The following is a 13,402-nucleotide window of genomic DNA, read 5'->3' as shown; positions in this document are numbered from 1 at the left end:
TTTTTTTTTTTTTTTTTTTTTTTTTTGAGACGGAGTCTCGCTCTGTCCCTCGGGCTGGAGTGCAGTGGCCAGATCTCAGCTCACTGCAAGCCCCGCCTCCCGGGTTTACGCCATTCTCCTGCCTCAGCCTCCCGAGTAGCTGGGACTACAGGCGCCAGCCACCTCGCCCGGCTAGCTTTTTTGTATTTTTTAGTAGAGACGGGGTTTCACTGTGTTAGCCAGGATGGTCTCGAACTCCTGACCTCGTGATCCGCCCGTCTCGGCCTCCCAAAGTGCTGGGATTACAGGCTTGAGCCACCGCGCCCGGCCAGAACCCTTTTTTAAAGGAGGAACACTTAGCCACAGTTTCTAAAACTTGATCATGAAAACTGTTTTTAAATCTCAGAGTACGTATTAACATTATGTAACACTAAGATTCTGCAGAAGGTCTTGTGGGAAATGCTGCAGAAGTTTATCATCCTCTTTTTCCCAAGGAGGAATGCAGACATAATAGTTAGGTGTTATTTCTTGGTCCTAAGGGGACATACTAAATTTTTTCTCTGCATTTAAATGGAATGAGGGTTGTTTAAAAAATACTGATGCTTTGGATTCATCCCAAACCAATTAAACCAAGGTCTTGGGGGTGGGGTCCATATATTACTATTTTTGAAATAAAATTTGTGAAAGATTTCTTATATGCATCTACGGTTGAGAACCACCAACTGAGAAACCACAAAACATTTGGGAGTGTTGTCAAGGCTTTGCTTAATGAGTAGATGTCAATGATTCTTCACCACCAGAGAACTAGATACTTTGTGTATCTTAATTAAATTCCATTGTAAAAGTACTTGGGACCACGAGATAAGATAATCTATGTAGAAAATAAGCACCATCAACTGGTTTCACCTTTCATCTGTTTTCTGAATCATTTAGGCTACAAAGAATAAATGCCATTGAGTTCTGGAGGATAAGCCTCAGTTACCTGCTTATCCTCAAGCATGTAAGGGTCTCTTTTCATGGCCTACATTTAGAAGTTGTGCTGCTTTAGAAGTAAAGTGTCTAATACTCAGAGCTGTGAGAGGAAGTAAGGTGGGGCAGAGAAGACCTACAATTCTTTGCTGCTGTTGTTGAAGGTCTGTTCCCCGGACTCCCTCTCTACTGGGCTGTTCTCATGAGTAGAAGGCACTTATCTGGTGGCCACCTAACACTGTAGTGAGATTATAGACTGCACTTGGACCTAAGCCTGTAGTAACTGAATAATCTCAGAGGAAAGGAAAAGGAGATTTGTCTTGCATTTAAATCTTACTGTTTGCACGCTTCCCAGAGGGCAAAAAGCAGAACTGAGTGACATCGGTATGCTATTCTAGAAATCAAAAGATTAGCGGTAGTAAACACCCATTGGAATGACGCAATATAACAAAATAATAGGAATAACAACCCAAACACCATTTCAACCTTCACACACACCAAAAAAGAAAAAAAAAAAAAAAAGTGGAGAAAAAGGCTTGCTTGCTTTTTCAGGTAAAAAGTTGAAACTTTACAAAATGAAATTAGCTTTTAGTCAAATTACTTAAATGATGATGGCAGGCTATTTTCTATTGATTTTCAGTCTTCTAGTTTGTAGCACGATAGTGTCTATTACCTCCAGCTTTTTGTACCCCAAAAGAAAGCTAGAAAAATTTATCTATGGCTGGCAGACACAACTGAGTGATCTAATCTTCAGTGACAAATACTAAACAGACTTTCATTTCCTTTATAACACATATCGAATCAGTGTTTGCTTAGTAGGTAGAAAGGTGCTGGATACCAGGCACAACTCTTGCCAAGATAGGAAGAATTCAGGAGAGGATTCCATAGAAGGTTGCTTCAGGCTATGTTTTAGAAAATTGCTTTAGTGGTCTAATTTAAATTAGTTTAGACAAATCAATTAAAGTAAAGATAAAGCATTTTTGAAGGACAATTAGAAAAATATGGACACAGCTTTGTAGCATTTATCTAGCATACAATTAAGCTAGTGAAATGTAAACTATACTTACTTAGATTAGAGAAAGTAAAATGGCTCTTATTCCTCTAACATTCAGAATCCTATACTAGCTTACATTCTAAGTAAGAACTGAAGCTTTGGAGATTTTAAAGATAAATGTAGGTAAGGCCTTGACCATGAGCAAGAAATGCAGTTAACCAGGGATTATAAGGTGCGAATAGAAGTTTGTGAAATTCCTATTATATGGAATTTTCTGATAGGTCGTTGTCATTAATGTCAAGCGATTTCTAAGTATAAACACTGTCCAAGTTAAAAATGGGTTGTTGCTACCGTCTTATTAGCAAAATCACACAGGGAAAAAGAAGAAAGGATTAAAATATATTTTCCTTCCAACAGCAGTCTCTTTTCTTCCACCCTCTATTCTACCTCTTTTCTTTCATTTCTGAGCTTCAATTTCTATAGTTTTGACACCCACCGTTAGAGAATACAGTTTGAATGGTTGCAATACATTTCCATGTAAAAAGTTACAGACTGTATCAGTAAAACATTCAGGTCAAGGCCACTGGTCAAGAAGAAGATGCCATTTTATAAAAAGGCAAAACCAATACAAGTCCACAGATACACACACACTCTTTCACTCTCTTTCACACATATATGCATACACACACACACATACACACAAACACACTACACACACGAGTGCAAAATCTCCCTAGAAATGGCTACTCTACCCAGTGGTGTTCTTCCAATCATTGAAATGTAAACACTTAGGGAAGAAACCTGACACTTGAGAGGAAAACGGAAAAGTAGAGCTTCACCCCTGAATCCAGTAAACAGTTACCTCCTTCCTGAACTGAGCCAATTTGAGGAGATGCTTTATGTTGCAAGAAAGGTACTTTAGAGAATGTTACTTGGGAGGTCTAGCAAAATAGGAGCTTTTAAAACCATGAATAAAATTAGGGAGATGACTGTTAAATGTAAGTTGCATTTTCCCTAACATCAGGTGCCATAAACTACCCTAGTCTGAATTTTCTCAGCAGGTGATGGTATTGTTCACAGTCAAGTTGTCAGAGCCTTTCTGCTCCTCAGTGTGAAATTAGTAATAGGAAAATGAAATCACTGAGCTGTAATCTAGTTAGAGACAGAGAGAGAGAGAGACAGAAAGAAAGAAAAAATGAATGAGAATATAGTCCAAGGTAGACGTAGTCTCTCTAAGTCTGCCTAACTATGCTCCAAACCTCAAATTTTGACCTTTGCCTTTTTAATTTAGACTTACTGATTTTGTAAAGCTCTTTCCTATGAATAGCCCTTGAGTCAGATCTCCTTCTTAGTATATTGCAACACTAATTTGCTTTTTACCCAAATGGCCATGTTTTCCTTAATCTCCCCTAAATTTCCTATCATTGATTTTGGCCCACCAATTAAGCTGTCTATCACATTAAGGTTTTTCAGAACTTTGGTTCTGTTACGCAATGCAGGAACTTTCCTCTCTATTTTAATACCAGCCATTAAGCTAAAAATCTATGATGGCTTCAATCACATTGTTAATTAACGTGTCCAGCAGAGTGGGATTAATGACAGCCTTGCAGCACTCCACAGAGACATCTTTCAAGGTTGACAACTGCCCTTACATCCACACTATGGGTGTCATTGTACAACCAGCTGTGAATTTGCCTTACTTTGCTGTCATCTAGCTTACCTTCCTCCTCCCCTCCAACTTTTTATACAGTATGTGGGGAGACTTTGTTAGATGCATTGATGAAATCCTGCATTCAATTATATTGCTACTGCTCTAATAACTCATTTGTAAAAGGAAATGCAGTTACTTTATTACATATCTTACTAAATCCATGCAGCATTTCAGTGATTACTTCTTTTTTTTTTTTTTTGATACGGAGTCTTGCTCTGTCGCCCAGGCTGGAGTGCTGTGGTGCAATCTTTGCTCACTGCAAGCTCCGCCTCCCGGGTTCACACCATTCTCCTGCCTCAGCCTCCCGAGTAGCTGGGACTACAGGCACCCGCCACCACACCCGGCTATTTTTTTTGTATTTTTAGTAGAGACGGGGTTTCACCGTGTTAGCCAGGATAGTCTCGATCTCCTGACCTCGTGATCCGCCTGTCTCGGCCTCCCAAAGTGCTGGGATTACCGGCATGAGCCACCGCGCCCGGCCTACTTCTACTTTTTAAATACTAACACTTCAGCTTTTTAATAACCTATTGTGAACAAATTGTCATAAATCCATTCAATGGAATACTTGCCAGCAATAAAAAGAAACAATATATTGATAAATACAACATAAATGAATCAGAAAATTATTATACTAAATGAAAGAAGCCAGTCATGAAAGTCTATAGACTTCATGATTCAGTTTATATGAAACTGGGGAAACGTGAAAATTATAGGAACAAAAACTAGAGCAGTGATTGCCAGGAGCTGGGGCTTGGGAGATTTGAGTAATGGTGGTAGTTACACTACTGTGTGGGCTTGTTAAATTTCAACCAACTGTAAACCTGAAAAGAGTAAATATTACCATATGCAAATTCAATCTTGATAAATTCAAATTTTGAAACTATCCCATTACAGAAATGTGTTAGACTAATTAAATATAATTTAATAACCCAGAGTTTCTAAAATCTTTCCCCCCCTGCTTTAACTATTAAGGCATGTCTCTCTGTTTAATTTTACTACTTTATGTCTCATCTTCCAGGATTTCTCAAAGATTAAAGATTACCTAACAACTTCATTGTCTCTGAAACATGTGCTTGTGTTTTCTTTATCCATAAATAGGTGATTTCTAGACTTAACAAAATGGTCTCAACTTCATTCATTATACTGTTGCCAGCTTTAAAGATTGAACTCTGAAAAGAAAGCAAAGAATTTAGTTACTATTTAATCTTTCATATGCTAACAGAATACTCTTCCCTGCAAACATCGAGCCTATCTGCGCTATTCCTTTTTCTCATTCTTGGAGCAAAACTTTGAAACAAAACCCTACAGATTTGGGCATCAGGATTCCCAAATGAAACCAAGAAACATTTAGCTGTTCATTTAATTCAATTATTACATACACTGCTGTGCAATATATCCATGCAATTAAACTACACTTATATCCCTTAAATCTATAAAAATAAAAATAAAGGAATTAGTTTTGTGATTAAAATAAATGTAAATAAAATTGTTTAAGGAAAAAATATTACTCCAGAAACTGGTGTCCCCACCCCTTTTTCCCCAGGCTAGATGCTTCCTGGAGGTGACTAATACCCAACTGCTGGCAGATAATGTCGGGTGAAGTATGTATTGATAATAATAGTGTTCCATCTCAGACCTGTTTATTTTCTTACCAGTTTTATTGAGGTATAATTGACAAATGCAAATTGTATATATTTAAGATGCAGGATATGATGATTTGATATATATTGTGAAATGATCACAACAATCAAGCTAATACATCCATCACCTCACATAGTAACATTTTGGGTGTGTGTGGTGACAATACTTAAGATATACTCTCTTAATTATATCTTGAATATAAATAAATTTCAAATATATAATGCACGATTCCTAACTATAGCCACCATGCTATTCAGTAGGTGCCCAGAACTTATTCATCTTATTACTGAAAGTTTGTACCTTTTGACCAACATCGCCCCATTTCTGTTACTTCTTAGCCTCTGACAACAACCCTCTACTCTGTTTTTATGGTTTGGCTTTTTTAGATTTCACATATAAATGACACCATGCAGTATTTGTCTTTCTGTGTCTGGGTTATTTCAGTTAGCATCATGTCTTCCAGATTCATTCATGTTGTCAAAATGGCAAAATTGCCTTCTTTGTTATGGCTAAATAATATTCCGTTGTGTATATATATAGTGTCTTCTACAAGACACTTAAGTTGTTTCCCCATCTTGACTATTAGAAATAATGCTACAATGGACATGGGGTTTAGATATCTCTTTCAGATATATTTATTTCCTTTAGATATATACCCAGAAACGGGATTGCAGGATCATGTTGTCATTCTAGTGTTTAGGTTTTTGAGGAACTTTCATAGTGTTTTGCATAATGGCTGCAGCTGTTTGCTTTTCTACCAACAGAGTACAGGGTTCCCTTTTATCTACACCCTCACCACAACTTATCTCTCAGCTTTTTGAAAATAGCCATCCTAACAGATGTGAAGTGACATCTCATTGTGGTTTTAATTTGTGTATCACTGATGATTAGTGATGTTGAGCATCTCTTCATATACTTACTATCCATTTGTATGTCATCTTTGGAAAAATGTATGTTTGTGTCCTTAGCCCATTTTTAATATCAGGTTATTTGTTTTTTTAACCTATTGAGTTGCATGAGCTCCTTATATATTTTAGATATTAATTCTTATATCAAATGTATGGTTTGCTAATATTTTCTCCCATTCTGTAGGTTGCCTTTTCATTTTGTGATTTGTACCTTTACTGTGCAGAAGTGTTTTTCATTTGACCGAATCCCATTTACTTATTTTTGGTTTTGTTGCCTATGCTTTTTGTGTCATATCCAAAAAATAATGCCCAGACCAATGTCAAAAATATTTTTTCCTATTTTTTCTTGTAGGAGCTTTATAGTTTAGGTCTTTTATTACATTTCAGTTTTTAATCAATTTTAAGTTCATTTCTGTGTATGGTGTAAGGTAAGGATCCAATTTTATTTTTTGGCATGGGGATATTCAGTTTTTCTAGAACCATTTATTGAAGAGACTATCCTTTCCCCATTATGTATTCATTAAAATCTTGTCAAAGATTAGCTTACTACATACATGAGGGCTTATTTCCAGACTCATTCTGTTCCATTGGTCTATGTGTCTGTTTTTATGCCAGCACTATACTGTTTTGATTACTATAGCTTTGTAATATAATTTGAAATCAGAAGCATGATATTTTTATCTTTGTTTTTGTTTCTCAAGACAGATTTGGCTAGTTAGGGTCTTTCGTTGTTCCCAATGAATTTTAGTGTTGTTTTTCCTATTTCTGTGAAAATGCTGTTTAAATTTTGGTAGGGGTTGCACTTAATCCATAGATTGGTTTTAGTATGGACATTTAAAAAAAATTAATGCTTCCAACGCATGAACACAGGTTATCTCTTTCCATTTGTTTGTGCTTTCTTTAATTTCTTTCATTAGTGTCTTATAATTTTTAGTGTACAGATCTTGAATCCTGTGTGGTTAAATTTATTCCTAAGTATTTTATTCTTTTTGATAGTATTTATTCCTTTTGATACTATGAGATCGCTTTCTTAATTTCTTTTTTTCACACAGTCCATTGGTACTCCTTAGAAATGCAACTGATTTTTGTATCATGAAGCTTTACTGAATTCACTTATTATAACAGTTTTTCACGGAGTCTTTAGGATTTTCTAAAATCATATCATCTGCAAACAGAAACAACTGAACTTTTTCCTTTCTGATTTGGATGCTTTTTATTTCTTTTTCTTGCCCAATAGTTCTGGCTAGGACTGCCAGTACGATGTTAAATAGCAATAAAAGTGGTAAGAGTGGGCACCGTCTTCTTGTTCCTGATCTTAGACGAAAGTTTTCAGCGTTTTACTATTGAGTATGATGTTAGCTGTAGGCTTGTCATATATGGTCTTTATTATGAGGAACGTGATTTACCACTTGCAGTAAAAATCTGATATACTTTCATTGTCAGTTACGGTCTGATGCTACCAATGTTATTCCCATTCTTCTTCCTCACTTGGTGAGTGGGAGTTTAGCCTCACCTGTTTTCTTCCCATTGTCCTCTCTGTGCTATAGTTTTACATTTGTTTGGGGATTGTTACTTCTTTCTCCCCAGAATTTTATTTAAGTCCTGTCATCACTGTGGCAAGTTTCTACATCCTTTGGAAGTAACACAGCTGTTTTTCAATATCTTAAGCCAGGCACGAGGAAACTAATCCATTTTTCATCAGTATCATCAAAGAAATTGTGAGATTCTTTGAGTGGAATTTCAATTGACTGAGAAAGGAAGGACACACAACACACACAAATAGGAATAACTGTCATGTTTGGGTATTAAAAAGAAATAAACGAGATAAACTTTACAAAAATAAGGTAATAGAGCACATGATTACATAGGGTGAAGGAAGACGACTTGGGAAACATTAAGAAAGCTGATATGACCTGTGAATCCTCTATAGTCACTATTCTTTTACAAATGTAGCATAGACATGACTTATCTAACACAATGCAAGTTGTCTCCATGGCCTCATTGAGGATAGAGTTTTAGAATTTAGAATTTAAAATAACTTCTATATTTTGACTGCCTATTTCAAACCATCACGGCTGCTATTTAACCTTGGTGATATTTGCATGTGAAATATGCTCTCATCAGTAATCTGATGAAATTATGTGCAAATGCCAAGGGTAACTTAAACATCAAACCTGTAACTGAAAAATATTTTCCAAAGGTGAAAATCATCTCTATTATCAAAGAGTTCGAAGATTTGACTATAGTTTGTTACCTTGCAGGTGACCTTAGTCTTTTTTTTTTTCTGTCTAGGATCAAAAATCAGACCTACTATTTCTATTTTTCTTTAATTTTTTTAAGATTCTACATTATTCCTCCCTCCTTTCTTTTTTTTTTTTTTTTTTTTTTGTGCTTTTGAGACAGAGATTTGCTTTGTTGCCCAGGCTAGAGTGCAATGGTGCAATCATAGTTCTCTGTACTCTCAGGTTCCTGGGCTTACACGATCCTCCCTCGTTGGCATCCCAAGGCTCTGAGATTATAAGCATGAGCCACTGAACCCAGCCCTCTCCTTTTCTGTATGTCACTGTGAATGAGATACATACCGATTTTTCTGGAATGACTGGGGCTAAAAGCATAGCATGATATTCCCAGAACTTTTTAAAACATACTGTGATTGCATACTTCTTTTTATATTATTGTAGTACATTAGATTACTTTAATTATTGGGATTCATAAATTTCTCTGAAATCTGCTAGAAAAGAATCTCTGCCTTACATTTATTATCATTCTGTGCAGTGTGCTATGCATATTTTTAATATGCAGGTAATGTTAAATTAAGGTAATTAACAAAATTTACATAATGTTTTTTATATTGAAAGATGACATTTAAGGTCATGAAAATCAAGATGACTTTTTTTATATTGAATATCCTACAATTGATTTTAGAGTTCTTTGTTGAATGAAGTGGGGTTTTTGTTTTTGTTTTGTTTTGTTTTGTTTTGTTTTGACAAAGTCTTGCTCTGTTGCCCAGGCTGGAATGCAGTGGCATGATCTCGCCCGAGTTCAAGAGGTTCTCCTGAGTAGCTGGGATTACAGGTGTGTGCCACTACACCCAGCTAATTTTTTTTTGTATTTTTAGTAGAGACGGAGTTTCACCATGTTAATCTGGCTGATCTCAAACTCCTGACCTCATGATCTGCCCACCTTGGCCTCCGAAAGTGCTGGGATTACAGGCATGAACCACTGCGCCCAGCCCTGAAGTGATTTTTCAACTTCTGTAACCTCTGTCCATGTGCTTGATTTTAAGAACACCATAAACATGTTATACTCTTTTTTTTTTTTTTTTTTTTTGAGCCAGAGTCTCGATCTGTTGCCCAGACTGGAGTGCAGTGGTGCAATCTTGACTCACTGCAACCTCCGCCTCCCAGGTTCACTCCATTCTCCTGCTGAGTAGCTGGGACTACAGGTGCTTGCCACAACCCCCGGCTAATTTTTTGTGTTTTTGGTAGAGATGGGGTTTCACCATGTTAGCCAGGATGGTCTCGATCTCCTGACTTCATGATCCGCCCACCTCGGCCTCCCAAAGTGTTGGAATTACAGGCGTGAGCCACTGCACCCGGCCAAACATGTTATACTCTTAAATTGAAGCTTAGAGTTGGAAAGAACCTAGCAGATGTTCTTGTTAGACTACTGTCATTTTACAAGGCTAAATAACTTCCCCCAAATCACAAAGTGCCTGAAGTCAGAGCCAATGTGAGGACTTGGTACACTTGGTTCTCAATCCAAGGCAAAGATGACAAAGCAAACTGCTAATGATCAGATCCATATTTTGGAACAAGAAAGTCCATCAGTCAAGAAGTGATACCAGCTTAAGAGGAATCTTTAAATACAGAAACAGCTATTTTCTCAAAGTGGATAATAAAAGCATTTATGTATAACTACCTACCTATGCTTGATTTTAAAAACGCTGCTCTTAGACAGGAAAGTGAGTAAAAAGCATATGATTTTACAAGCCAACAAGGCTGCCCAAGTACAAAGTTAAGTCAGAGGAACTGAGTTAAACTGCCCACAGAAAATGTGATTGCTCAGAGAAGAGGAGTAAAATGTACCCTCAGCCTGGGAGGAACATAAGTACAGAATATCCCATTTCTCAGGCAAATTATTTAACTTCTCTGGGACTCAGATCGTCTGTAAAATGGGAATAATATTGTCTAGTTCTTAGTGTTATAAATAGAATTATATGAAGTGATACAGATTAAAAAAACTTAGAATAGGACTTGACATATGTTCAGAACTCAAAAATGAGATATTAACTTCAATTATACCCAGTGAAACTAAATAATATTTTATATTCTGCTATAGATGAAGAAATGAGTCACAACAAAGAGGACATGCCAATATAGAAGAAAATAAAAAAAGAAGCTCTAAATAGGAATAAAACATGAGAAAAGAGACAGTTTGTGCCTGGGGCCAAACATCTGGACATTAATGGTTGGCTTTACCCAGTTCTTTTTGTGGGCATCACCATGATTAATTCTTCCACCACTCCAACAATTCCATTTGTTGTCCAAGATCCCAGATAAATTTCAAATTATTTGACTTCCCCTCTAGTTGTCTCATTGTAGAAATACAGCTTAAATTATTTTTCCTGCTTGGCAATGCAATTTCTTGCAGCAGAGGTGTGGATATAGTACTTGAGCAGTGATGATGTCTTACACTATAAACTTTGGTGTACATAATTGCTTAAGCATTGGCCATTCTTGTTTCCTACATAATCAGAGATTGGAATTTTCTTTTTTCTTTTTAATGTATGTTAACTATGATGGAGGCATAGGGAAAACTTTGTAATATATTCGGAAGAAAGATGGTAACAACCTGTGGAATAAGGAGGGACATGCAGAAATTTTACCCTCTACCCAGAAAATATATCCAGGCAACAATCTGTATCATTTATCGAAGACTTCGTTTAGATCTGGCATCCTTCTGAGCCCTTTGCGTAGACTAATAAAAACAACAACCCCACGTGGTGGATCCTACTATTACCTCAACTGAGGCATATTAATAGGCTGCCTTAAACCCCAAATCCTTCATTTGCATTATTATAAAATATTATTATTTTTGCTGTTAAAGATTATGTAACTTAAGAAATATAACTATAGGTAGCTAAAGTATTATGAAGGGTGGTACTATCTGATTTAAAAACTACTAACGTCCTAATAACAGTTACAAACTAGGACTTAAGCAGTTAATTGCTTTATTTATTAAATGTACTATACGCATATGCACAATGTTGTATATATATTATAACATGGGCATACTATGTGACAAGGATGTTTTTCTATATTATTACAAGACATAGGAAGCAAACTGGCAGAGTGTCACTTCAGGACAGTTAACATAAGTGAACAATCTGGGTAGCTTCTGCTCACAAAAAGAGTAAAGCTACAGCTATGTGTTTGTTCAACCAGAGATGACATTTGTCATGGTTGGAAGAACTACCTATGCTGAGGTTACCATAACATTCCTTACATTTGCTTATTAGTTTTTGTTATTGGTTAGTTAGTTTCCGGGACCTAAATGTTGAGTAGCTTACATAAGACGGGGTTTTATTTCTCTCTCATTTAGGAGTCTAGAGATGAATCATTTCCTTCTATCTTGTTTTGTCCCTGCCACTTAAGTGATTATCTACATAGGGCATAGCTACCCTTTTAAGCAAGTGGTAATTGCATGTATCACTTCTCTTTATGTTACATTGTGGGTAGGTTAAGTCCCAGGTCCAAAACTCACTGCAAAAGAAGCTTGGAAATGTAGTCTCCATCTGGATGGCCATATGCCTGGATAAAAGTACATTTCTATGGAAAAGGAGAATGAAGTCAGAGGGACAGCTAGCCATGAGGCACACTCAGCCAATTATAATTTCTTCATGTATAGTCTATGCCATATAGGACGTTCTTGAAAGCACGATGTTTCACATGGAATCTAAAGGTGTGTTTTCTAGCTACTTCTTAATGAGAATCAAGTCATGTGTTGAATATTTAGATTTGGTAATAATTAGTGCATATCAACTCTATTAATGGCAAGTCTTCCAAATGGGTCCTATATTTCTTATGTAGTTGAGAGCAATACCTTCAGCTGTGTTGTATCTTCCACAATGCTTAGCATCATTTAGGAACACAATAAATACCCGTTTAATTGAATGTTCTGAATTATATGGAGGGATTTGCTATTTCACATGATACTGCAAATCATTCACCTCTTTTTTCCTGTCACTTCTCATTTCCAGTTTGATCACTCATGGCTTTGGGACTCCGGCAATATGTGCAGCTCTAAGCACTTTCCAAACAGTTCTCAGTGAAATGCTGAACTACTTGGAAAAACACACTACTCACAAAAACGGCGGAGCAGCGGATTCTGGCCAAGGACATGCCAACTCGGAGAAAGCCCCCCTGCGGAAAACTTCAGAGGCTGCTGTGAAAGAGGGCAAAACAGAAAAGACAGACTAGCTACATCAAACAGAATCTATTTCCAGAGAGTCTTGCTGCTGATATTTTTTCTAATATATATATCATTGAGGGTGACTAATCTTCAGTGGACCAAATCTCTACCCTTCCCCAATCCTCCATAAAAAACAAAAATGGAAATGAAAAATGAAACAAAAAAGGACAAAACCAAAAAAAAGAAAAAAAAAAAAAAAAAGGAAAACAGCAGTGTAACTGTGTGATGAAATTGTCACCTTTTAATTTTATGTGATGATAAACTCCTTTGTGCACGTAACTTATTGTCTGAATTATATACACCACAGTTTTTAAGCACTTCTGGACTTTGGAGAGGCAGCACATGCTTTTTCACATCTAACTGATGCACTTTCTTACCCAACTATGTAGGTAGGGATCAGAAAGCATGACCAAACTGGAATCTACCACCAGTACTTACAGCTCCAGTCTTTCAACTTAACTCCCTTTAACTGAAGAGTGCCTCATTCCACTGAATAGATCAATCTGGAAATTAGTCTATTAATAAATGTTTGGGTAACTGAAAAGGGCAGTTATGAATCTGTGAATTGACAACAGATCTAAAATTTTGATCACCCCTAGCCCACTTAACTACCAGTGCCTTGGTGGTATTTAAAAATTCCAGGAAACTTTCTTATATCTATGACATTCCCACCCAATCCCAGGTCCATTTACCCCACCCCAATAGCTAAGCAGATACTGAAAAAGC

The 13,402-nt window shown here is 36.6% G+C and overlaps 1 protein-coding gene across 1 annotated transcript in view; it reads left to right on the top strand.

Annotated features, from left to right (window-relative positions):
• The window catches only part of TFAP2D (transcription factor AP-2 delta), a 59,452-nt gene extending 46,593 nt beyond the window's left edge, over window positions 1-12,859 (top strand). The window contains exon 8 of the mRNA XM_023213099.2: window positions 12,465-12,859. Coding sequence (XP_023068867.1) covers window positions 12,465-12,684 — 220 coding nt within the window. The 3' untranslated portion in view covers window positions 12,685-12,859. The remainder of the gene's footprint in view (window positions 1-12,464) is intronic.
• Window positions 12,860-13,402: the final 543 nt, after the last annotated feature.

The sequence above is a fragment of the Piliocolobus tephrosceles genome, chromosome 5, assembly GCF_002776525.5.
Source record: "Piliocolobus tephrosceles isolate RC106 chromosome 5, ASM277652v3, whole genome shotgun sequence".
Taxonomy (NCBI): Eukaryota; Metazoa; Chordata; class Mammalia; order Primates; family Cercopithecidae; genus Piliocolobus; species Piliocolobus tephrosceles.
Note: the sequence above shows the minus strand (reverse complement) of the source record. Positions and strands in the feature narration are given on the sequence as shown.